Source organism: Dufourea novaeangliae, unplaced genomic scaffold, assembly GCF_001272555.1.
Source record: "Dufourea novaeangliae isolate 0120121106 unplaced genomic scaffold, ASM127255v1 scaffold21, whole genome shotgun sequence".
Lineage (NCBI taxonomy): Eukaryota > Metazoa > Arthropoda > Insecta > Hymenoptera > Halictidae > Dufourea > Dufourea novaeangliae.
Genome location: NW_015373910.1, coordinates 1,208,650 through 1,231,214, shown reverse-complemented (window position 1 = coordinate 1,231,214; position 22,565 = coordinate 1,208,650). Strand labels below are relative to the sequence as shown.

The following is a 22,565-nucleotide window of genomic DNA, read 5'->3' as shown; positions in this document are numbered from 1 at the left end:
TGAGGGCGAATTTGTTTGCATATGAATTCGGATAATGGACGTTTTACTGTGATAAAAGAAGTGTTGCAGTATTGAATGATAAATGGAGAAAATATGTTTATAACAATTAGATATGAGAAACCATTAATCAACAAATGATGTATTACAAAAGGTATCTGTGGCGTCCTGTAATATTTCTACAAGTTGCTGCAAAGAAATATCCAAAATATGTATCTATTGCTTATTGTATATTTAAGATCGTTAGAGGATTCATATCAGAAAAGATAAATAACTTATAGCAAAGTCAGTGGGATTTAGTATAACTGTTATACAATTTTTGACGATGTAAAGAGTAACATATCAAGCAGTAGTATGACAAGATATATTTTTATTTAAATTATACTAATTCCTTGTACGTAGAGGAAATAACAAATGCAAGCAGTAAGGCCTTACATTATTATATGTATATCTTAGACTGAATTAATTATTCACAATGGCGCTTCCAGTTTTTTTACATTTGACGGAGTATTGTTTTCACGTTGACACTATTTATTTATTATTTCAAAAATGAAGTAGCTTTAGCTTGGCAACATAATGCAGAGATCAATTTATTATAACATTTTATGAGGCTAATTGTTAAGTGATGTAGGTACACATGAACTGCCTTCCATATAAAATCATAAAATTCAAATGCTTTATACTATATAAATGTTGTAGAGCTACATTTTTTTGTCATCAAAAGAATGATAAAAGATGATATGATGAATTGTTATACAACTATTTTTTACAAATATTATGTAGAAATATTATTTTTCATTTTTCTATATTTACGCATAAAAATGATATATTTTATATTCCACGAATTAAATCCTCTTTTTTATTAATGTTATCGTTGTCGCAAATTATTATAATTAAAAGTGAATTACTTGTTTAAAACAAGTAAGTGATAATAAAAAAAATGTTTTGTACGATTTAATATATTTTAATTTATTAGGCACATTACTTATTGACTAAACATGCTGAATTGAATATAAACTTACTCTTGATTTTTACAAATTTTTGCAAATTATAGTTTTATTAATAAACAGAAAACTATATATAATTATCTCTGTTTACAAGAACATTTCAGACTTACTGAACCATACCTGATTAATGTGCCTTTATTTTAGGATTAACGATTTAAGTATATATTGTACACTGTTTGTTTTTGTCTATGGAAGTAGTGATGGCATTAATTGTATGTCAGCTTTCTATAATCATGTAATTGAGATGATAAACTGTTCTATCATTATCAACATTTCGAAAAACGAAAATATGTATATTGCAAATTAAATAAAATTGAATGAAATGTACACATCAGTGTATAGCAATAAAATATGAAAATAAAATATTGTATGCTAATATTTACTTTACTATATATCCCATTTATTATAAAAAAATTGATATTTACTATGAAACCTTTTAATACTAGGTCCATACTTTACTTCAAGAAACATATTTCTAATTTTTTTTAATTATGTTACGTAAGTTTAAACTTAATAATTATTGTTCTTTGTGAAACAAAATTTGTTCTTAATTTTTATTTTGAAGTTAATCTTTTGATGTACACTATCTTATAGGGGTTGACTGTTCTTAAGGAATTCATTTAATGTTATTTTAAACATACATAAACTTAATTTGTACTTACTGTATCAATGTAAAAACTAAAAAAGTAATTAATAAAGTATGCACTTTATTAGATGAAACATGTCAATAAAATAACATTATATAGTAAATTCATTAACTTCACACATAGAACTTTACGAAAAAAATGAAAGAAAAAAAAAGTACTTTTCAGTGAACAGAAGTTATTGATACAAAGAATTTTAATAGTAATAATTAAATATAAGATTCAGTATTACACATCTGTAACTTTGGTTGGAAGTATTTTACAAACTTTTCTTCAGGATTTCATCAAACAAGAATACAGAAACAGCTGGATTATGTTGAGATGACAAACTCTTCAATTCGGTTGTATAGCCTGCTAGCTCTCTTACACGTTCAGTATGTCCTTCTAAGAACTGTTCTTCAATGTAATGAGCAACAGCTGCATCATGCTTATTGTAAGGCATTGCTTCAGAATGAATTCTGAGTGCTTCAGTGGCAAGTTGTTTCTGAGTGTCAAGTGCCTTAGCTAAACTGTTAAGTTCATTCAATTCTAATACTCTGCTTCCATTCACCTAAGAGAGAAATATATGAATGTGAGAAAAACTTGTATTGCTAAGAAGTTGTATTATAATTTTATGTATGGTGTAAATCTACTTACAGATTTCTGAATACGTGGTAACTGATTAAAGTTCATTTCACCACCACGTTTTGTAATATATTTTATTACATTAATTGAATCCTCCCACAGTTGATCAGAATATTTACGATATAATTTTTTGAACCCATCGCGATTAGCCTCGTAGTTTCCAAAGAAACTTGACATTAATAAAAATTCAAAACTGGACTCAATATTAGCACTCGCGTATGCTTGAAGATCAGCTTGAAGCTCTTGAATAGCTCCATATTTAGCATTACAATTTGGCATCAGTTGTTCATCTAAAAATTTGAATGTTAAACAATTTTTGAACTGTTAATATAATTTAACACATAATACCACTTGAGAGTATAAGATATTTTTATACCTGCTGGTATGGGTGTTGTGCCACAAGCTTTTTCTACATCAGGATAGCAGAATTCGGCAGATGCTACTGCCAAAAGAATAGACAATATTCCAAAGGACAACATTTTTCTGTAATTTTAAGTAACAAAGTAAAATAAGCTAACAATGCAGCTTGCTCAAACTCAGATATGATCCAATGGGAGAGTATCTACATGCTAACTGTACCAAAAAAGACAGAACAATTTACCTAATGTTTGTAAAAAAGAAATTGTAAATTAACCGGGGGATAAGTAAAAAAATAAAGAAATAAAGAAAACTATTTGAATAATCATCTTGTTATTTAAAAATTAATGTAATATTAAATACTGTTGTCCTCGATTTGTATTTTCCATGTACATATTTGTAATGTTTGTATAAATACATTACTAAATAAATGTGAAAATTTAGTAAGATATATTATGTCATATAAAAATACCGAATTTAGGAACACCTAAAATCTTACTAACATACAATATGTTAACTGCAACTAAAAATATAAGAAATTGTTCAAATAAATGAAAAATATGTGTTAATGTCAGATATATGTGAGTACAAAAACTGGGCGCTGAATATTAAAAGGTAATAAATACGGAACTAAAATAAAAATAAAATTTATAAACGTAGGATAATAAACTAAATCTTAAATAGTACATTTTGCTATTATCAATATAGTAAACTCACTAACGTTAATGCTAAGAGTAAACGGAAAGCCGATAACAGAAAATAATACAATAGCCTATTACTCATACGAGTTCACACTAACACAGTGTAATCTAAGATTCAAAATATATGTTGCCGATGAGGGGTATAATCTTTGTAGACGTCACGAATCTCTATCAAAAAAATTTGCGCTGCCTGTAGATATCGGATATTGCACAGTGATATATCTGTCGTTGTTGCATTGAAATGCGCAGTACATTCTATATACATACCGAGTGAAAAGGAATGAAATTAAAAAAATGTTTCATGTATCGGGATTGTATCGACTTTGATTCTCTATTTACACACGACACGCTGTTGATTGTGTTATGAAGAACAACGAGTTGGGTAGTTCATATTACATACCTGTTCAAACGATGTGCTCGTTTAAAGGGAGGCAACGTGAATACTCTCGCTTCGACGTTCTTCCAACAATGAACCGAATGAACCACAATGAACAACGAATAACAGCGTCAACAGTGTCCGTTGGTAGTTTTCACACAGTCATAGTCAGCTGATAGGTAGGGCGCATGCGTGGTAGAAAGGAAATAGAAAATTCCAGTTACTACCCGTCGATTAAAGTACGAATGGTACGCATTTGTTGGCCAATTATTAAGTGATTGATGGCCGTACATCGTGTTTAGTTCTCACACGTTCTCTTATTTAACTTCACTAAAAGCAGCCTTCTATACCAGTGCGTATAAAGGTTGCTACTGAAACAGACAATTAACAAGTACTCTCATCCGACTTTCTCAATTCGAAATTCTGAAAGTGATCAACCATGAAGCTGCTTTACATCTCTCTCGTCGCTTTCCTTTGTATCGCCGGATCACAAGGACTTAAATGTAAGTCTGTCAGTTATTTTTTAAATTTTTCTAATAAACCTTCGGCTTATATGTGTATGTGTGTCATGTTTCTGCTGTATTATCGGTTAAGGTTAATGCGACCAATAGATCCCATTGTCCTCCATCCTTTCTGTTTCCGAGATTGACATTGTCCTTGAAAAATCTATTTTACATCTCTTGAAAATATATCCAACATAGGTACGCAATATTTATTACTATTAATCTATTTTAATTACAATACTAATATTTAGTTCGGTCATTGCACAACATGTAAAAATGTTACCGCGCAGTATTCTTTGTAAACAGGTTACTTTTCTAAGAATTGGCATCTCATATACTGATTACTATATAAATAGTACACGGTTGTCGTTATTTTTTTGTTCCTTTTTGAATGAAATAAGCGTCAGACTGTTATATAAAATTGGAATAATATCAGTGAAACGAAAAGGTAGATGATACTAATAGTAAATATTAGTGATTTGTAATTGTAAACATTACTAGTGTTTCTGTTACTATATAGTGCTTATACTTTACTTTATATAATCATTGATAGAATAAACTGAATAACTACATTTTGTTTCAGCTTACTCTATTGCGTACAAAATTCTGTATAATGACAAATATAATTCTTGTCAGTTTTCTGGTTACTCATTTCTGTAGGAAGGCAATAAAATCATTATCGTATTTTTATTCAATTCGTTGGCATAATTTGCATATTTTATCAGTGATGACTTATCCTCAATAACAAAAACTTTATACTTATTAGTCACTGTGTGATTTCAGAGTTTCCTTGTTTCATTGTTCACATTTATAGAATTTATCAGATATTTGTCATGCTGGAAATTGTGCAAGTGAGCGAACCTATGATGCAATCTATTTAATCATGTCATTATTGCACTACATTTCCCATTTTATTTATCTTTTCGTGTAATTTTATATAATCAACAATGTACAATTGACAATATCTTGCGTTGATTAAAGAAATTTGTTGAAACACTAATTTTAAATATTGTGTAAACATTTACATCGACACAAGTTTTATGAATCATATGGTACGATCAACATTTTTAATAAACTTTTGACCTACTTGAAAATGATGACTTTGTGATATATGTGTACCATTATCAGAAATTTGTTACGGAGGTTATTAATGATTATCAATCTTAAATATATTAATTATACTTTGTTTCAATTTCAATTCATTTATGGAATATTTATTTTGAATTGTAAAAATATTTTTATTAAAGAAGTAGAATATGAAATCAATTCTTTGCATATTAAATTCTTAAATGATATATTGAACATTTACATATGTTTTTGCTGTTCAAATTTTTTTATATTTTTTTATTGAACACATTTTTATGGAAGTTATTAATTTAAAAAGCTTTAAGCTCTGGAACAAATGTAAAGTTAGTTTACATGAACTCCAAAGACTTTGGAACATGTCACTTATGGGTCATTGTTGACAATCTTGTGTGCGCACTGATAACTTTTGATAAGCTTTACGTGACAATGTGAACGTATTGATTACTGCATGTTCTAAAGTCCATAATGAATATGTACACATGTGTGACGGATAATGCCCAGGGAGTCAGATAATTTAGTTGAAACTACTTTGTTTCATCGAATTCCTCTTTTATTATTTTATTATACATTTTTTATTAAACATAACTCAAATAAAATTAATTATGCATTTTAATAACGAATCTTATTATTATTATGTACCATCAATAATTAATTATGTATTTGCTTCATGTAATATTTACAATTCATTCATGAATATTTATATTAATAAACTATTTAATTAAGTTTACATGAATAAAGTTCTATAAAACAAGAATAGTAAAGGTTTGTACTAATGTACTGTATTAGAAGATGTAGAGATAATGAAGGAAAAGTGAAGTGCTAAAAAAATAACGATAATTGAAATACTCTGTAATTTTCTATGTAACTACAAAAGATATAAGAATGTAATCTTATCTTCTACAAAGGACTTCCATTATTACTGATAAACATGAAAACATATTTTTCAGTATCTTTTACAGTTATAGTGATCTTATGTCACTTTTTACAATGGAGATTTTACAGTACAAAATTATTTTTTAAACATACTTTAATGTACGTATAATATGTAACGAATTATTTTTTTCTTTATTTCATTGCTATTAGTAGAGTGTATTATAAATTGATATTTATAGGTCAGGGTCAGTCTGCAAATGTTCCAAACGAATGGCTGGACATGGTCGAACCATGTGTAAAAATATTAGAAGCCCAGGTTAAAACCGAAATTGAAGCTGCTATGACTTATCTTGCAATGGTAACTATAATTATTTTCACTGTTTTGTAGTAATAAAAATTGTGTTTATATGTAATTCCATTATAGGGTGCTCACTTTGCTCGTGATACAGTTAATCGTCCTGGATTTAGTAAATTCTTTTTCGATGCTGCCAATGAAGAAAGAGAGCATGCAATAAAAATCATTGAATACCTGTTAATGCGTGGTCAATTGACAAACGATGTTAGTAACCTTGTGAAATATCCGGTACGTATTTTATAATTGCTTTTGTATGACAATTATATTCTGCCTTAAATGTTATATAACAAGTAGTCCAATTAAAAACATATAAATATCAATTTCAGAAACCATTGGGACATAGTTGGGAGAATGGTTTAAAAGCCTTCCAAGCTGCTCTCAAATTGGAAGCAAAAGTTACACGTCATATCCGTGATATTATAATAAAATGTGAAAACCCAGCACCTACTTCAACTTTCAATGATTACCATGTGAGTGAAAACTGTTTATACTTTTATATGTACAAAAATATAATATATTAATTTTTAATCGACAAATTGTTTTATTTCAGCTGGTAGACTACTTTACTGCAGACTTCTTGGACGAGCAATATAAGGGACAGCGTGATATCGCCGGAAAAGTCTCAACTTTGGGTAAAATGATGGCAACACATGGGCAATTGGGAGAATTCTTATTTGATAAAAAACTTCTGAATGGTGAAGTGTAATTTGAGTTTGATCAATGAAGTTTTATTCTAATAAATGTATATGAAATTATGGCCATATTTAGAATAAAACATGTAATTTAGTTTTCTTTAATTTTACATTGATACAAGAAACCATACATAAGTTTCATTTCATATAGAATATTTTTCTAAATATGGTCTGTAATATAGGTAAACGAAGAACCCTATTTACAAATGTTTGTTAATCTGTAATAAATATATTACTCATACTGAATAAATAAATATTTTAAGATTCATATGAAAATTGTAAATGGACTGTTGTTTCTTACATTCATTAAAATGTGTGTGAAATATTTGTATGTATCATTCTTTTACTATATGTAATCTTCAAATCGTGGAAGACTATATAATTTGTCTTTTCAATATAAGTGTATATCTTGAATAAAAAAAAAAGTTTGAAATGAATACAGAATTACTGCAATTGAACAATAAAAATATAGCGAGTATAGTGACTATGAAAAAAAATATACAATATAATCTATTTTTGCAAAATCATATTCCATTATTTGTTACCATTACCTATACTCAACAGAATAATAAAATGTAAATAATTAATTTAAAATTTCAACTTTCGAAGCGTGGTACAGTGTACTCTAACTATATTGCCATAGTTGGGGTCAGTCGGGGTTGTGCCCAGCTGTGCCTCACTACACCGTAGGAGAATGCCCCACTAACAGCCCCATTAGGAAGAGAGGAAAACTACTTCAGTTATTGTTCTCTCTCTTTAGTGCCGCCTTCATCCCTACCATAAGACCGCACAGTCTATTATATATGTCTATGGATTATACATAATTCTGAATCTGACCTGACCAATCACAACAAAGGAGGAATGACGAGAAAATTCGTTATTTTCAAACAGAAGAGGTAAGTCGACATTTTTGGCAGAAATCGTGTTTTCTACTGTCGACTGCTGTCGACGTGAGTAAGTATTTAATACATAATTCCACATCAATGTTCCAAAATATATTTATAAATATATAATAAATGTAAATGTTGCTTTTCTCTTGAATAAAGCAATTCCTGTTCACGTAAGAAGTTTTGAGTTTTATAATGCAAAAACCGTAAATTCTTCAAATATTATGAATGTCTTTTTATGTGATAACATATTAGTGTACAAAATTGATATGTCTACAATCAACTTTATGATATCATAGAAAATAATTATATAAAATTGAACATTTAATTTCTTTAATTTTTAAATAAATGTTTGTATGTTATTTGAATTATTTTTAATAATTATAGGCGGTACATTGCGATTTCAGCGATGCCGAAGGATAAAAAAAACAATTCTCACCCGCAACAAGTGATTTCACAAGTGCATAACAGTTTTAAACAATTAAGAATATCTAAAACATCGTCTGTCTTGTGTGAAAATACATCGAATAATACAGAAAATATACCTACTATTGCAGACCAGTGTAACACTTACTTGGCAAATAATAAACAAACGGAAGAAAATACAAAAAAATCTAAAACAGTACTCTCTATACAGAATAAGACTGATGAAGAAAAAGGTAAAGAGAATAAAAATTGCAAGGACCTGGAAACAGGGAAGAATGAAGAACAAAACAATGAGAAACATGAAAATCAAAATGAGAAAAAATGGGTCTTAACAGATTTTGATATCGGACGACCATTAGGAAAAGGAAAGTTTGGAAATGTTTATTTAGCTAGAGAAAAAAAATCAAAATTCATTATTGCCATGAAAGTGTTATTTAAAGCGCAAATACAAAAAGCTGATGTAGAACATCAAGTTAGGCGAGAAATAGAAATTCAGACACATTTGAGGTAAGAAAATGTAAATTCAGCTTTGAATTTTTTTGTTCCAATAATTTTATTAGTATAAAACTATTTGGTCGTATATCTATATATACACATACATATGTATCAAGATTGCTGATTGTTACTTATTTTTTTAATATAGACATCCAAACATTTTGAAAATGTATGGCTATTTCCATGATGATAAGAGAGTATATTTAATTTTGGAATATGCTCCAAATGGAGAATTATTTAAAGAACTAACTGCCCAGCCAAAGAAGCGTTTTGATGAAGTTAGAACAGCTACATATGTATCGCAATTAGCAGATGCTCTGAAATATTGTCATAGTAAAAAAGTTATACATCGTGATATTAAACCCGAAAATTTATTACTTGGAATAAAGGGTGAATTAAAAATGGCAGATTTTGGGTGGTCTGTTCATGCTCCAGCTTCCAGAAGGAACACTTTATGTGGCACATTAGATTATTTGCCACCTGAAATGGTTGTTGGGAAAACACACGATCATACTGTGGATTTATGGGGTCTTGGTGTTTTATGTTATGAATGTTTAGTTGGTACTCCACCATTTTATGCTAAAAGTTATGATGAAACATATATGAAGATCAAGAAAGCCCAATATACATTTCCAGGCTTTGTTAGTGAAGGTGCAAGGAATTTAATATCTAAGGTGCACTAAAATTTAAAATTGGTCATTGCAAAAGTTTATTTTGTTCATTTTATGATATTAAATTTTTTTTTCAGTTACTAGTTGTTGAGCCAGATCAAAGACTGCCTTTAGAAGATGTTATGAGACATCCTTGGATTGTACAAAATCGAACTACTGAGCCACATGTTCAGTGATGAATTAGTTTGCTTTAACAAATATTATACTATATTTTATATTTATGAAGAAAAGAGAAAGACAGGTTTAGGTGTTCCATATTTTTTACATTATTCCTCCTAATATGTATTTCTATTTTATATATGGAGCAAAATGTTTATTATATAATTTCAAGTAGAATTCTATATTTACATTTCATAGGACATATTTTATACTTACATTTTTATTTACTGGAACAAAAATTGGAATTTTAAAAATGCAAGCTTAAGGTTAGCAATCTTTCAAACTTCTTAATTTATGAGTTTCTAAATTTGAAATTGAGTGATAGGAGTACTGTATATGTATATTTTAGTAATGATACAAAACTGTTTGAAATAAAAAGAATGTGATGCATGAAAAAATCGCGTATACATTAAATCTTTTAGATAATAATAAAATATGAATAATAAATTATATATTAAAATAATTGCGTACCTTGACAATCGAGATGTGATACATAGGAATTAAATTACCAACAATTTCTTTTTTATTCTTTTATCCAGATACGAAAATTACATAATTTTGGAAACACATATTCAACTATATAGTTATTTATTCTTGATGAAATTGTAGTATCAATTTACAAAAGGTATACATTTCTTTTTCATTACTTAAGTAATGAAAACAATTATGTAAACTGCTCAAAAGTATATCGAACATAATCTTTATTTACTTTTATAAAAAATTTATAAACATGGCCTGATTTCTTTATGAAAAAGTACCAAGACAACGTTCGTATTGTATATGTCCAGTATTTAAAAAATAAAGGAAAATATAGACTTAAGTTCCTATTTTTAAAAGTTAAATCAACGTTTCGAATTGCAACTACGTTTTCGCTTAGCGGAGACTAAAGTGCTTTGACTATAAAAATAAAGTCAAGGCATACAGTGTTTACACTTCTTATTTCAGTTTCAGAGAGTATTTTATAGTGGAAGATTGTTACATGCAGATGTAATATTTTTATTTCACGTTTCCATAGGTTCCATAACTACGTCTACTATAACTGCATCTGTTGGGGTTTCCATTGGAGATTCGTCAGATTTTTTTTTAATTGAATATAATTTCTTCAACTTTTCATAGTGTTTTATGTCCTATTAAGTTGCAATTTGTGGTCAAAATATCTCGTTTACAGATAGAAAAGCAAAATTATTTTTATTAATAATTGAAAATACTCACCTTCTCCTGTACAGATGGTCTTATTTTGTCAAATGCAGCTAAAATATGACGCATAGAGATTTCTGGTTGTCCTGAATAATGTATATCCATTAATTCTCTTAATGCTTCTACACCAGCTTCTCTGATTAAAGCTGCCAAATCAGCTCCAGTATAACCATCACACTTGCTATTATATCCTATTTGTTCAAGGTTCACATTCGTAGCTAATTTTGGTTTAGTTGCATTCTATAAGTATAAATTTCATTATGACAAAGACTGACCTCGTGAACATTACCTCATAATTGAACTGTAAAATACCTTTGTTAGGGCTCTTAAAATATCAACACGATCTGCCGCAGTAGGCAAATCAACATATAAAATTTTATCCAATCTTCCTGGCCTCAGCACTGCTGGATCAATAATGTCTGGTCTATTACTCGCAGCCATTAGAAATACTCCTTGGCGTCCTTCTACTCCATCCATTTCTGTAAGCATTTGATTAACTACACGCGAAGTAGCAGAATTGTCACCATCTGATCGCCTTGGGCACAAGGCATCCAACTCGTCGAAGAAAATAACACACGGAGCAGAATTTCGTGCTCTCAAGAAACATTGTCTAACTGCTTTTTCACTCTCACCCACGTACTAAAATACAAGAAATGCACGTTTTAATAACTACACTTTAATACAAAATGCTAGTTCAAATAATTAACATACTTACCATATTTAAAAGTTCTGGTCCTTTAACAGAAATAAAGTTGATGCCAGCTTCGTTTGCTATTGCTTTAGCCAGCAATGTTTTACCACATCCAGGTGGACCACACAATAATACTCCAGTAGGTGTTGTTAATCCTAGGGCTGCAAAATGTTCGGAATGTCGAACTGGAGCCTAGAATGTCAAATAAAAGAAAAAACGTTGACTCAAAAAATAAATATTTTACACATTTTCAATGTACAATTACAGAATATTTTGTATAGAAATATATATACATGTACTTACAAGTATAGCCATTTGTAGTTCTTCTCTAATATCTCTTAAAGAACCGACATTGTCCCACGTAACATCAGGTACAGTTGCAAAGCCTTCCCTTTTGGCAGATGGTTGAATGACGCGAAGAGCAGTTTCAAAATCGCTGTGTTCGATACATAAATTTCTTAGCCGTTCTGAGGGAAGTGGTGGATCATTTCGTAACCAAGCAAGTAATCCTGCCAAATCTGGAGATTTGGAATTTTCTTGTATCACATCCATCTCTACTGGCGCTTGGGGACTTTCAGGATTGCTTGTCTTATTTAATTTAGGGATACTGTCTTGATTTGAAGAGGATGATTCAATTGCTACTTCTTCAACTAAGTCACCAGTGTTTTCAAAATTTTCCTTCTCAGTACCAGGTTCATTTTCTCTTGTTTCGGATACTTTAATATCAGCTTCTGATCTGTTTACATCTTCAAGTATCCTAGTAACGACATAATAAGTTATGGTATAATTAATCACATCCAATACATTTTTTTTTTCTATATGTACAAAATATTTATGTAAGTTACCTATCCACAGCTGCCATAGCAGCTTCTCTAATTAGTGCAACTAAATCGGCCCCAACGAAACCAGGTGTCAGTGAAGCTATTGTAGATAAACTAACATTGGCAGCAAGTGCCACTTTTTCTGTGTGTACAGTTAAAATTTTTGTTCTTGCTTCCCTGTCCGGTATACCAAGACATACTTCATGATCGAAACGACCAGCTCTTCTTAATGCTGGATCCAATGAATCAGGCCGATTCGTTGCTCCAAGAACCAATACTCCAGTGCCATTCTCCTTTAAACTTAATTCTGTTAAATAAAATGTTATTCTTTGTTTGAAAATTAAAATTGAAGACAAATATAATTAACATAATGCAATAGTAATAGTAATATACCATCTAAACACGATAATAACTGTGCAACAATTCTCCTTTCCATTTCCCTCTGAGCAGTAGCTCTATGCGGTGCAACAGCATCGATTTCATCTATGAAAATAACACAAGGTGAAATTGCGAGTGCCTGCTCAAATAAATCTCGAATCCGTGCTTCACTTTCTCCTGATACTCCAGCTACAAGTTCAGGTGCTGCTACCTTTAGTAGAGGTATTCCTAATTCCTAAATTTGAAATAAAAAAAGTTAATAAAGAAATGGAAAATATAATATAATAATTTATAATGAAATCTTACTCCTGCAATAGCATATGCCAATAATGTCTTTCCACATCCAGGTGGACCATGAAGCAAAAATCCTCTTGGTGGTGATATACCAAGTTGTTTAAAGATTTCTGGATGCTTCATATGGGCAAGTAGTTTACATACAGTTTTTAAAACTTTATCACATCCTCCTATATCTGTAAATGTGACTTTTGGTTCTGAAATCGGTACCCCTTTTGCTTTTTTTGTGAATGTAAATGGATAATTATCGGTATCTCTATCACGTTGTCTTTTTCTAATAAATGGTTCTACTGCTGCACCAACTGCTGCAGTTTGTTGCCGTGCCTCTTTTACAGACTACAAATATACAAATTATGCAATATATTTAAGAACAATGAAAATATTCATAATATTACTTTAATGCAGATTAAATTTTACTGTTTTTGTTTCTTCAGCTTCCTTAGCAGGTATAGGTTTTTCTGTATGAGAAGATGGACCTGGTTTTTGCTGTGTATTCTTATCTGTAGCTGCAGATTCCTCAGTCTTATTACAAGCATTTGATTCCACTTTGCTTCCATCATCATCACTACTGATATCTATCAGTTCTTTGTCACTAGAATTTCCATTTTGTTTGTTTTGTGACTTCTTATACATTTTTAACAATATACCGCCCAACATATTATTTTGAGGATCTGACTAAAACAAACATATTTCTTTTTAGACTTGTTATCAAAAACAATAGTCAAATAACTTATATGTTAATACTTCAATATCAACTTCCTCTTCTTCGTCCTCATCATCATAAGCAGGCCAATCACGAGAAGAATGCTTTTTTGCAAACAACTCTGTGAGTTCATCGTATGCTTTGCGTACTAGAGCTCTAAAAGGACCTCGTTTCTTAATATGATAATCTCGATATTTTCTTTGTAATGCGTCTGCCATTTCATTAACATCAATATAAACTTTGTTTTCATTTTCATGCATATACTAAAAATTAGAAACAATATACACAATATATTTAATTAAAAACTTTCCATTAAAACTGAATAAAATATGTTTTCATAAAAAAACAGAATAAGTGTACTAAATACATTTCATTATACTTAAAATAGTATATACTTTATTTGTATACGTCATCCACAACTTATACTGGTAGAAAACAATTTCACTCAGTTCTGTTTTGCATTTTATTTTTGTAAATATTCACGTATATTAAAAAGTGTATAGATACTTAGTAAAAGTTTCGTATGCAGATGTAAATAAATATTTGAAATAGCTTCTAAGTTTGTTTCGCTTTATATATCTTAAATGTCAATACGCAAATTTACCGCGCAAAGTCCGCATCTCAGATGTGTGTTGTCTATATAGCTAAAAAATTGTAAATGTAGAAAATGTAGATGTAGATTTACCGTTTGAACACGCGAAATTAGCAACTGATCCCGAAGATATCTATGAGAAAAATCAACTCTCTGTTTATTATTCATAGCCTTCGATTTCTGATCTCCGCTAGATCCTTGCAGGGGAATGATATCAATCGACGAATTCAATTTTCCAATCTTCTGCATTTTCTTACTATCAGAAGTCATGAACACTTTTAAGGAAATCAAATGATCATCAGATCTTTATGTTCGATTTCTTACAGTTTCTGACACGTGTTATCATATAAGTATTATCAACAACATTTATTCACCATTTCGTTTCTTGAACTACGATATGAAGGTATACATTGCTATACATTATGAGAACAAGAATAACTTCTGAAACGGGTTATGTTGAAAGGCTAGGAACAATGAAAGTATGTAGAATAGAACACACATCCAGAGACAGATACTCTCCTACATAGTTATTTTATTGTTCTAATAATCTAATATAAGGAATTATAAAATTCCTTGTACTGTGCAATTAATTAAATGATATTGTATGAATCATTTTGTATACCTTATTTTTTTGTTACTTTAAAACAATATTTTTTATAGGCTTATATATATATATACAGTTTCATATTATATATATATATAAAATGTATAGTTATATAATAATGTGTGTGTGTATATATATATATACAGGTCCTTCTCCTACAACTTGGTAAACTTATTCTAATTACTGAAATAAATGTTAAATTGAATGTTAATTTGACATACATTTCAATTATTCCCGAAACCAAATAGCAGGAGGTCCTTCCCCTACGTCACTTTTTCCCCTAGTGGAAGCCGACTTTGCTCGTGGGCGTACATACATACGTCCATACCATATTGTTCAATTAGTCGACGACAAACCATCATGGCGATGGGTCTCGGTTGCGTCTTTAATTTGCAGTTGAAAAATTCATCGTGATGGTTTAAGTTGCGTTTTTCTCGCAATAATTTCCAACTTTCGTAGGGCCTCTTCTTGTTGTTTTGTTTTTAGTATTTCTGTATAAATCAAAAATTTCATTATGGTGAAGTTAACGGAGGAGATGGTCGTGGCTCGGACACGAGTGTCCGATTTCTCTGCTGTGAAGAAACTTAATTGTTGGTAAGTATTTGAAAAGATGTTACATTTTTCAAATGGATTGTTAAGTGTTCTACAGTCGTTACTTGGTATATACATCTTACAATTTTAAAATGACAAGTTCCATGTTCCGAGTATTTCTTGTAATAGATGCAGCTATATAATTTACAGTTTTTTTACGGTATTCTCGTTGGAGAGACAATTGTCACAACCTAAAATATACTTTACCGTATCTTTTTATCTTTTTCATCGATAAGTGTTTTGTAAACTATTTTACTTGTTACTCTTTATATTATTTTCGTTTAAAAGAAGATAATACATTTACATATTCAGGTGACAAAATATTAATACTTGAATTGTATTTGGAATAAACTTGAAAATGTAAGAGATACAAATCAGTGCATTCTGTCTGTCTAAAACCATTTTATAATTCTTAAATAAGCTATGCAACTAACAGTATTCAATATGATAAAATGTAAACATTACATGTATTTAAAATTCATTGTCATATTTGTTTAAAGTATTGTTTCTATATTGTGTTACTATAAGTCTTATTATTTATTGTTACTATAGGGGTACAGAACTGACCGATGTGACTATTTTACGAAAAATGAAAAACGTGGAAGTACTGTCGTTGAGGTAAGTGATTTGAATGAAATATAATAAACTAATGTTTCAACTTTGTCATATATTTTGTAATAAAGTATAATTATAAGAATCGTGTTATTCATAGGAATGATCCAAGTCACTTAAATCTGTTCATATCACAAAAATTCTAATGCACTCCTACTATGGATAGGTTTGTGAAAAACTCAAGATCATAAGCACAGCCTACACATAGTAAACTTGTTCTACCCACACATTTTGAATTCATTGTAATATATCTCACTATGATGAGAGAATAACAAATTAATTTTACATAAATGAATGCATGTAATGTTTCTCTATAAAGAGATTAAATATTTTGCATATTTTTTATGAATCATAGTAATGCAAATTAGTCTTGGAAACTGAAATTATATTATCAGTCAGAGTAATGTGTGATAAATAATGCAGTTTACTTTCCTACTGTATATAACATGAAAAGGTATTTTATGTTTTATGATTAAACATTTCTTCAACAAATAATTACATTTTATCTTAACCAACTTGTGTATGTACATACATGCGACTTTTTATCTGACACTTTTGTAGTAAGGTTGGTTTTATGTTATATTCTCAAGCGTGTAATATATTTATATTGTATATATAAATTGTCCTTATAACATTAATTATGTTTATGTAATATGATTCTTATAATAATGAATATAATTTTTAATCGATCATTGATTGTTGAAATATTAATTTAAGATTTATGTCTAAGAAAAAGTATACAATGTTGTAGTTAACATTAAGTACAATAAATATAGTGTACATATAAAGTGAAATGTACCTTTATTTGTCAATGATGTATTTATTTATTATTTTAAAATGAAATATTATTGGACATATTTACATTATTCAAACTTATTTCCAGTGTGAATAATATCAGTACGCTTGCCGATTTCCAATATTGCCAAAGTCTTCAGGATTTGTTTGTAAGAAAGAACAATATTAAAGATTTAAATGAAGTTTGTTACCTTCAAGGTTTACCAAACCTACGAAATTTATGGCTCGGTGAAAATCCTTGTGCAGACAAAGAAGGGTAATATACATTGGACTAATAATTATTATTACAGAGATAATTTAATCTTTCAAGACAGCTTTAAATAAAAAATAATTCTCTTTTAGATATCGGTTAGCAGTTCTCAGAGCTTTGCCAAATTTACAAAAACTTGATGACAAAGTAGTGTCAGCAGAAGAAGTGCAAACAGCATTAACAAGGGGCCATATTTTGGTTCATCCTCTTGATATTGATGCATCTCCACCTCAGTCAGATGCAGTGAGTCCAGAAGTAAGATTACTCATTAAACAATATTTAATATCGCATTTTTGTAAAACATTTACTCAATTATTTTATCATGGAGTGTTTTCTGTAAAATATTCATTTATTTTTGTTATTAATATTATACATATATATTTATCTATTTATTTATGTTGTTTTTCTAGTTCTTAAGTGTTCTATCTCCATTAATTTGTAAACTGAGAAAATTGAGTTTAAAGTTTACAAAGTTTAATATTATAGAAGCAGAAAAGTAGTGACATAATCAAACATACTATAATATCGTCTACTGAGTAGCTATTTATTACAATATTCAACAAAATTTTATCTTATTATTAACAGAAATGTTTCATTATTGTTAGTATTTGGAGATACAACTATTAAGAAAAAAAACTCAAAGTTTTGGATTTAGGATTTAAAAGAATATTTATTGTTTTCTAGGCTGAATTTTCTTTATATTACCGTGAATTTGTATTCTTTGGACCAATGAGACGCACGTAGATTAACTAAATTTTTTTTTTATAATAGAGTTAGAACAGTTAAGGACTTGGGCGACGATATATATAAAAATTTACGATACTACTTTTTTGAAATCATTCAAACTGTGTGTTTGAAACATTTCTCAAATGATTAAAGATAAAGGAAATACTTAGGTGTTTGATCTTAGCTGAAATATCTTATATATTATATATTGATCATTGATGATAACCTACTACTTGATGAAAAACTGAAAAGATTAGACTTGTGGTGTCCCACAATGTAAAGGAGATGTTCTTTAAGACCATGGTGTAGATACTGATATTGAATCAGCAGTTTGTGCTTGTAATTGATGAAATTTGTTATATATGTAGATTAGTTACAATTATTCAAAGCAGGAGCCAGTGTTTTCCTACATAATTCGTAGATTGCTTCTAGGTTTAATCTTTCTAGTTCCTATCGGTACAGTTGCGGTTTTACTTAATACTACTAAAATAAGTTTGTCAAAACATATACCTACTGTCATGTTAATATGTCTGTTAACAAACATCATAACATTTCAATAACATTTACGCAATTAGGATATTGTCACTGAATATATCGAAGAAACAGAAGTGATACGTCATCGAAGATATAGTTCCTCAAGCGATCAGGTAATATGAAGTTTAAGTTTTCATCTGCTTTTTTTTTACATTCGGTTATAACTTTAATTTCGTTACAACAATTTTATTATAATAATCGTGTTTATAAGTACTTGTCGTAACTATTTTTATAATATTTTATACTGTTTTATAATAGAAAGTATTTTCTTATCTCAGTGCTTGTTTGCAGAGAAGCTTTGAAGAAACACAGCACACTCAAGAAGAATATCATGAATCAGATCGTAGGAATGCAAACTATAATGCATCACCATCTCATCGTTATTCGCAAAACAATCAGTATACATATGAAGTAAGTCAGCCGATTAATATATGTATACATATATATAATTGCGTGAATATACTTCTATATTAACTTATTCCTTTGTTACAAAAATATACATGGAATCAAATTATTCTCATTATATCTAGATTGTCAATTAATTGCTTCCATATTTCTGATAGATTTAGTATGATATGAAGTTTTTCATTTAGTAATTCTGGGCAGAATAATTGAAACTAACTGAATTCTTACTAAATGAGCTTGATTATATCATTGCTTCCTTATCTGCATTTATATACTAACAGCTACAGAATGGACAGTCAAAGAGTCACAGCAAAGATGACACTGTACGTACAGAGTCACGCAACGTCAGTGAAAGTGTGAACACTAACACTGTTGAAATGATTAAGGTATATTTTATAGAATTGCACAATTCTTGTGCAGTGTAATAGTTTGTTATTAGTGTTATATTAATAGTAATTCTATTCATCAGTTATATTTATGCCAGTATAATGAATCAGTTTGTGGCATTATTATAATTGGAATTAGTTTTAGCAAGTAGATTGTACATAAAAGGAAGGTACTAAAAAGAATGATATATATATAGCATGTGTAACAGGGTGATTCACTGAAGAACGTGGCACTTAATTATACATTTTTGATAATTAAATGTGTTTTGTTTCTGGCGAATTACTGTTTATATGCTATGTTACATTGTAATATTTTTTTAAGTACTGAAATTTCGATTTAGATTTAGAAGCAAATTAATCAAATCACAAATTAAGTACTTTTATAATACTTCCTTCATCTTAGAATAATTGAATACAAATGATTGAATACAGGTTCCCAAGTAATATGTCAAAATTTCATTGTGTTTTTGTAATTTTTAGGAATATGACGAACGACCAGCAGTTTCAAGACATAACGGTGAATATGACGAAAGACGAAGTTATACAGAATATAGTAATAATGAAACACCTCAACGTGCATATGCACCAACGTCTCCACGTACGCAATACTCACTGAATGAATCCATGGATGACAGACGTTCAGATAGAAATAATTACGAATACGATAATAGATTCAAGCCAGATTATGAAGAACAGCATGACCAAAGAATAAAGACAGAATATGACGAACAACAGCCGCCATCTCAACCTAGAAGAACGGCAGTCCATCCTAATGTTGAGAGGGTCAGAATCAATGCTGCTAGAGACTTTAATTCAAATGTATTTGAAATAAGACATGAAATAATTTTGTAAAATTACAGGAAGATTCGAATCAAGTACCTGGATGGGTGAGACATTCAGAGAAAGAAAAATGTAGGTCACAATTTCATTATCACAGAAGACCTGTCACAAGGGTATGTTTTTTAATCATTGTGTAAGCTTGGTAAAGTGGAGTACAGACAAGACATTCTTTATCTTTTGATTTTAGAATTCGAATATACTATCAGCTGTATTATGCTTAGTTAAAGAACTTGATTATCCAAGTTTAGAAGTGGTAGAAATGGCCGTTAGAAATCGAATGGACGAGTTAGAGGAATGATGTTTCTGACACCGTCCCCAAAACCCTCAGGGGACGGTCGCCTTCTCTCATATGGGCAGTATTTCTTCAATTCCAAGTCCAGAATTCTCAGATTCTCTCGATTCTACGATAATTCCTTGCCAGTGCGCTGATAATGATGCTAATTGTAATCTTGACCAAAACACATGTGACCGGCATTTGATCGATGACACTACTGACAAACGTCAAATTCGTCGTAATGGATGCATGGACGCTTCTTTGATGATGCGAAGTCCAAAAAATGTATCAATAGATCCAAGTCCGAGGTATCTTGGAAACAATCAATGTGCGTATAAACTTAGGGACTCTGTACCAGATAATTTGATGTCAGTAGTTGGTAATTACGAAGATAGAAAAACCAATGACGTTAGAAGAGTGGCGAGCAGTGATAGTATTCCTCGAGGTGGATACACTGGTTTGACTTTGAGCCCGGGGTGTAGAGTTTTAAGCCAAGATTGTGTGAGAAGGTCGAAAAGTCCCGACGTAAGAAACACGATTGTTCCTTTTCGTTACATTCAATCGGCGAAAGGTACTTGGACATATAATTTATAAGTTAAATTGTAAATTATGTTAATACTCTCTCTCAGAGAAAGAAGGTTCTTTTAGTAACGTGTTTCGAAAAATTCCTAAATATTATTGAGTTAATCATTACATTACTGAAATAAAATGACGTGATTTCTTCAAGTTTCTTAAGAAAAAAGATATATATACATATATATATAGAAAATGAGAAACAATTGTGATATTTCTGCAAGGAGTGAAAAAATTAATTATATCCGTGTATTATAAAATATATACATAAGTATTCTCAAAACAAGGCACGATGTTTACCTATTTTCAGTAAACAGTGTAAAAATCAAAAATGATACTTTTATTTGACTTTTATTTACTGATAATTTTAATATGTTGAAACATGTTGATTCAGGAGTGACGTTACTGATTATTTGCATTTGTACAAATGAGGTTACAATTCAAATGATTTCTCTAAATTTGTTTCAAACATTTTAGAACTGGCATATCCATGTACTTCAAAATTTGTTGCATAGTATAATTTGACGTAATATTATATAAATTATACTCTGTATATAAGACATACAATCAAATGAATTTCATGTCGAATTAGATGTTTCTTTCATATACATGAAATAATTTTATTTTAAGTATAATATTAAACTTAAGTTTAACACCTGTAAAAATCTTATCTTTATAATGTGCAATAATGTATACAATAGAATGTTATACAGTCGCATGTACTTATATACAAGGTACTTGTAAATTTTTGAATGGTATCGTTTACAATTTTCAGGGGAATATTGAATACCATTACATATTGTATTTGATTTTTAGCACATTGTTTGTTTATACATTCATATTTACTTAAAAAGTTTTCACGTCTCTGTAAAAAACTTACATACTGATATCTTCTTTGTTTGTTATTACTTCAACTTTTGTTATGGAATTTATGTACTTATTAGCAAATTATAAATACATATTGTAATGGTTTCATTAACATTTGTTGAATAGTACTAAAAAATTGTACTTAAACTGACATAATTATAACAAAAAACAAAATGGAAGGAGAATATGCCTGTGCAATAGAGCATACTATAGATTTAATATTAGACTGACCAATATGCATGGCGTATTTTGTTGAAAAGAAATCTACATACATTAGTAATTTATAATTAGCAAACTGAAAGATGACAACTGAATTAAAAAACTGAAGGAAACGGGCTACGAAATTCTTTCTACAATCTAAACCGTTCCATTTAACTGAGCCAATTTTCGACATAGACTTAAGATATTTTATAAAAATGCGGAATACAATATCTTTTGTTACATATAACCGTCCAATTATATTATTTTATAACTGATTAATGTTACTGTTATTTGTACTGTTACAGAGGCAACTATTAATATTAATTATTTAATATTTGTTTTAATGTATAGTGCAGATAATAATCGTTCTTTTTTTTT

The 22,565-nt window shown here is 29.5% G+C and overlaps 5 protein-coding genes across 7 annotated transcripts; 3 read left to right on the top strand and 2 right to left on the bottom strand.

Annotated features, from left to right (window-relative positions):
* Positions 1-1,733: 1,733 nt before the first annotated feature.
* LOC107193961 (ferritin heavy polypeptide-like 17) lies at positions 1,734-3,848 on the bottom strand. The gene is made up of 4 exons (XM_015583502.1): positions 3,731-3,848; positions 2,649-2,755; positions 2,285-2,562; positions 1,734-2,198 (listed from the first exon to the last, which is right to left on the bottom strand). Exons 2-4 carry the CDS (start codon positions 2,749-2,751, stop codon positions 1,908-1,910), a joined length of 672 nt encoding a protein of 223 aa, XP_015438988.1. The 5' UTR covers positions 2,752-2,755; positions 3,731-3,848; the 3' UTR covers positions 1,734-1,907.
* Positions 3,849-3,968: 120 nt separating this feature from the next.
* Positions 3,969-7,288, top strand: LOC107193962 (ferritin subunit). The gene is made up of 5 exons (XM_015583503.1): positions 3,969-4,209; positions 6,408-6,526; positions 6,593-6,751; positions 6,850-6,993; positions 7,074-7,288. The coding sequence occupies exons 1-5, from the start codon at positions 4,146-4,148 to the stop codon at positions 7,227-7,229; spliced, it is 642 nt and encodes a 213-aa protein (XP_015438989.1). The 5' UTR covers positions 3,969-4,145; the 3' UTR covers positions 7,230-7,288.
* Positions 7,289-7,993: 705 nt separating this feature from the next.
* LOC107194039 (serine/threonine-protein kinase Aurora-2-like) lies at positions 7,994-9,921 on the top strand. 3 transcript variants are annotated; one of them, XM_015583600.1, is made up of 4 exons: positions 7,994-8,111; positions 8,490-9,035; positions 9,172-9,697; positions 9,772-9,921. In XM_015583600.1, exons 1-4 carry the CDS (start codon positions 8,077-8,079, stop codon positions 9,868-9,870), a joined length of 1,206 nt encoding a protein of 401 aa, XP_015439086.1. In that variant the 5' UTR covers positions 7,994-8,076; the 3' UTR covers positions 9,871-9,921. The 3 variants fall into 3 exon arrangements, with proteins under 3 accessions (XP_015439086.1, XP_015439088.1, XP_015439087.1); XM_015583602.1 differs by lacking the exon at positions 7,994-8,111 and adding an exon at positions 8,136-8,169 and having other exon boundaries at positions 8,510-9,035; XM_015583601.1 differs by lacking the exon at positions 7,994-8,111 and adding an exon at positions 8,136-8,169.
* Positions 9,922-10,591: 670 nt separating this feature from the next.
* On the bottom strand, positions 10,592-14,814 carry LOC107194009 (nuclear valosin-containing protein-like). The gene is made up of 11 exons (XM_015583565.1): positions 14,623-14,814; positions 13,979-14,200; positions 13,652-13,909; positions 13,247-13,570; positions 12,956-13,175; positions 12,587-12,869; positions 12,045-12,498; positions 11,766-11,933; positions 11,363-11,689; positions 11,066-11,290; positions 10,592-10,980 (listed from the first exon to the last, which is right to left on the bottom strand). Exons 1-11 carry the CDS (start codon positions 14,797-14,799, stop codon positions 10,855-10,857), a joined length of 2,784 nt encoding a protein of 927 aa, XP_015439051.1. The 5' UTR covers positions 14,800-14,814; the 3' UTR covers positions 10,592-10,854.
* Positions 14,815-15,593: 779 nt separating this feature from the next.
* Positions 15,594-21,064, top strand: LOC107194074. The gene is made up of 10 exons (XM_015583639.1): positions 15,594-15,727; positions 16,277-16,342; positions 17,220-17,387; positions 17,474-17,636; positions 18,683-18,754; positions 18,933-19,052; positions 19,328-19,432; positions 19,913-20,215; positions 20,293-20,385; positions 20,460-21,064. The coding sequence occupies exons 1-10, from the start codon at positions 15,648-15,650 to the stop codon at positions 20,568-20,570; spliced, it is 1,281 nt and encodes a 426-aa protein (XP_015439125.1). The 5' UTR covers positions 15,594-15,647; the 3' UTR covers positions 20,571-21,064.
* The last annotated feature ends 1,501 nt before the right edge of the window (positions 21,065-22,565 follow it).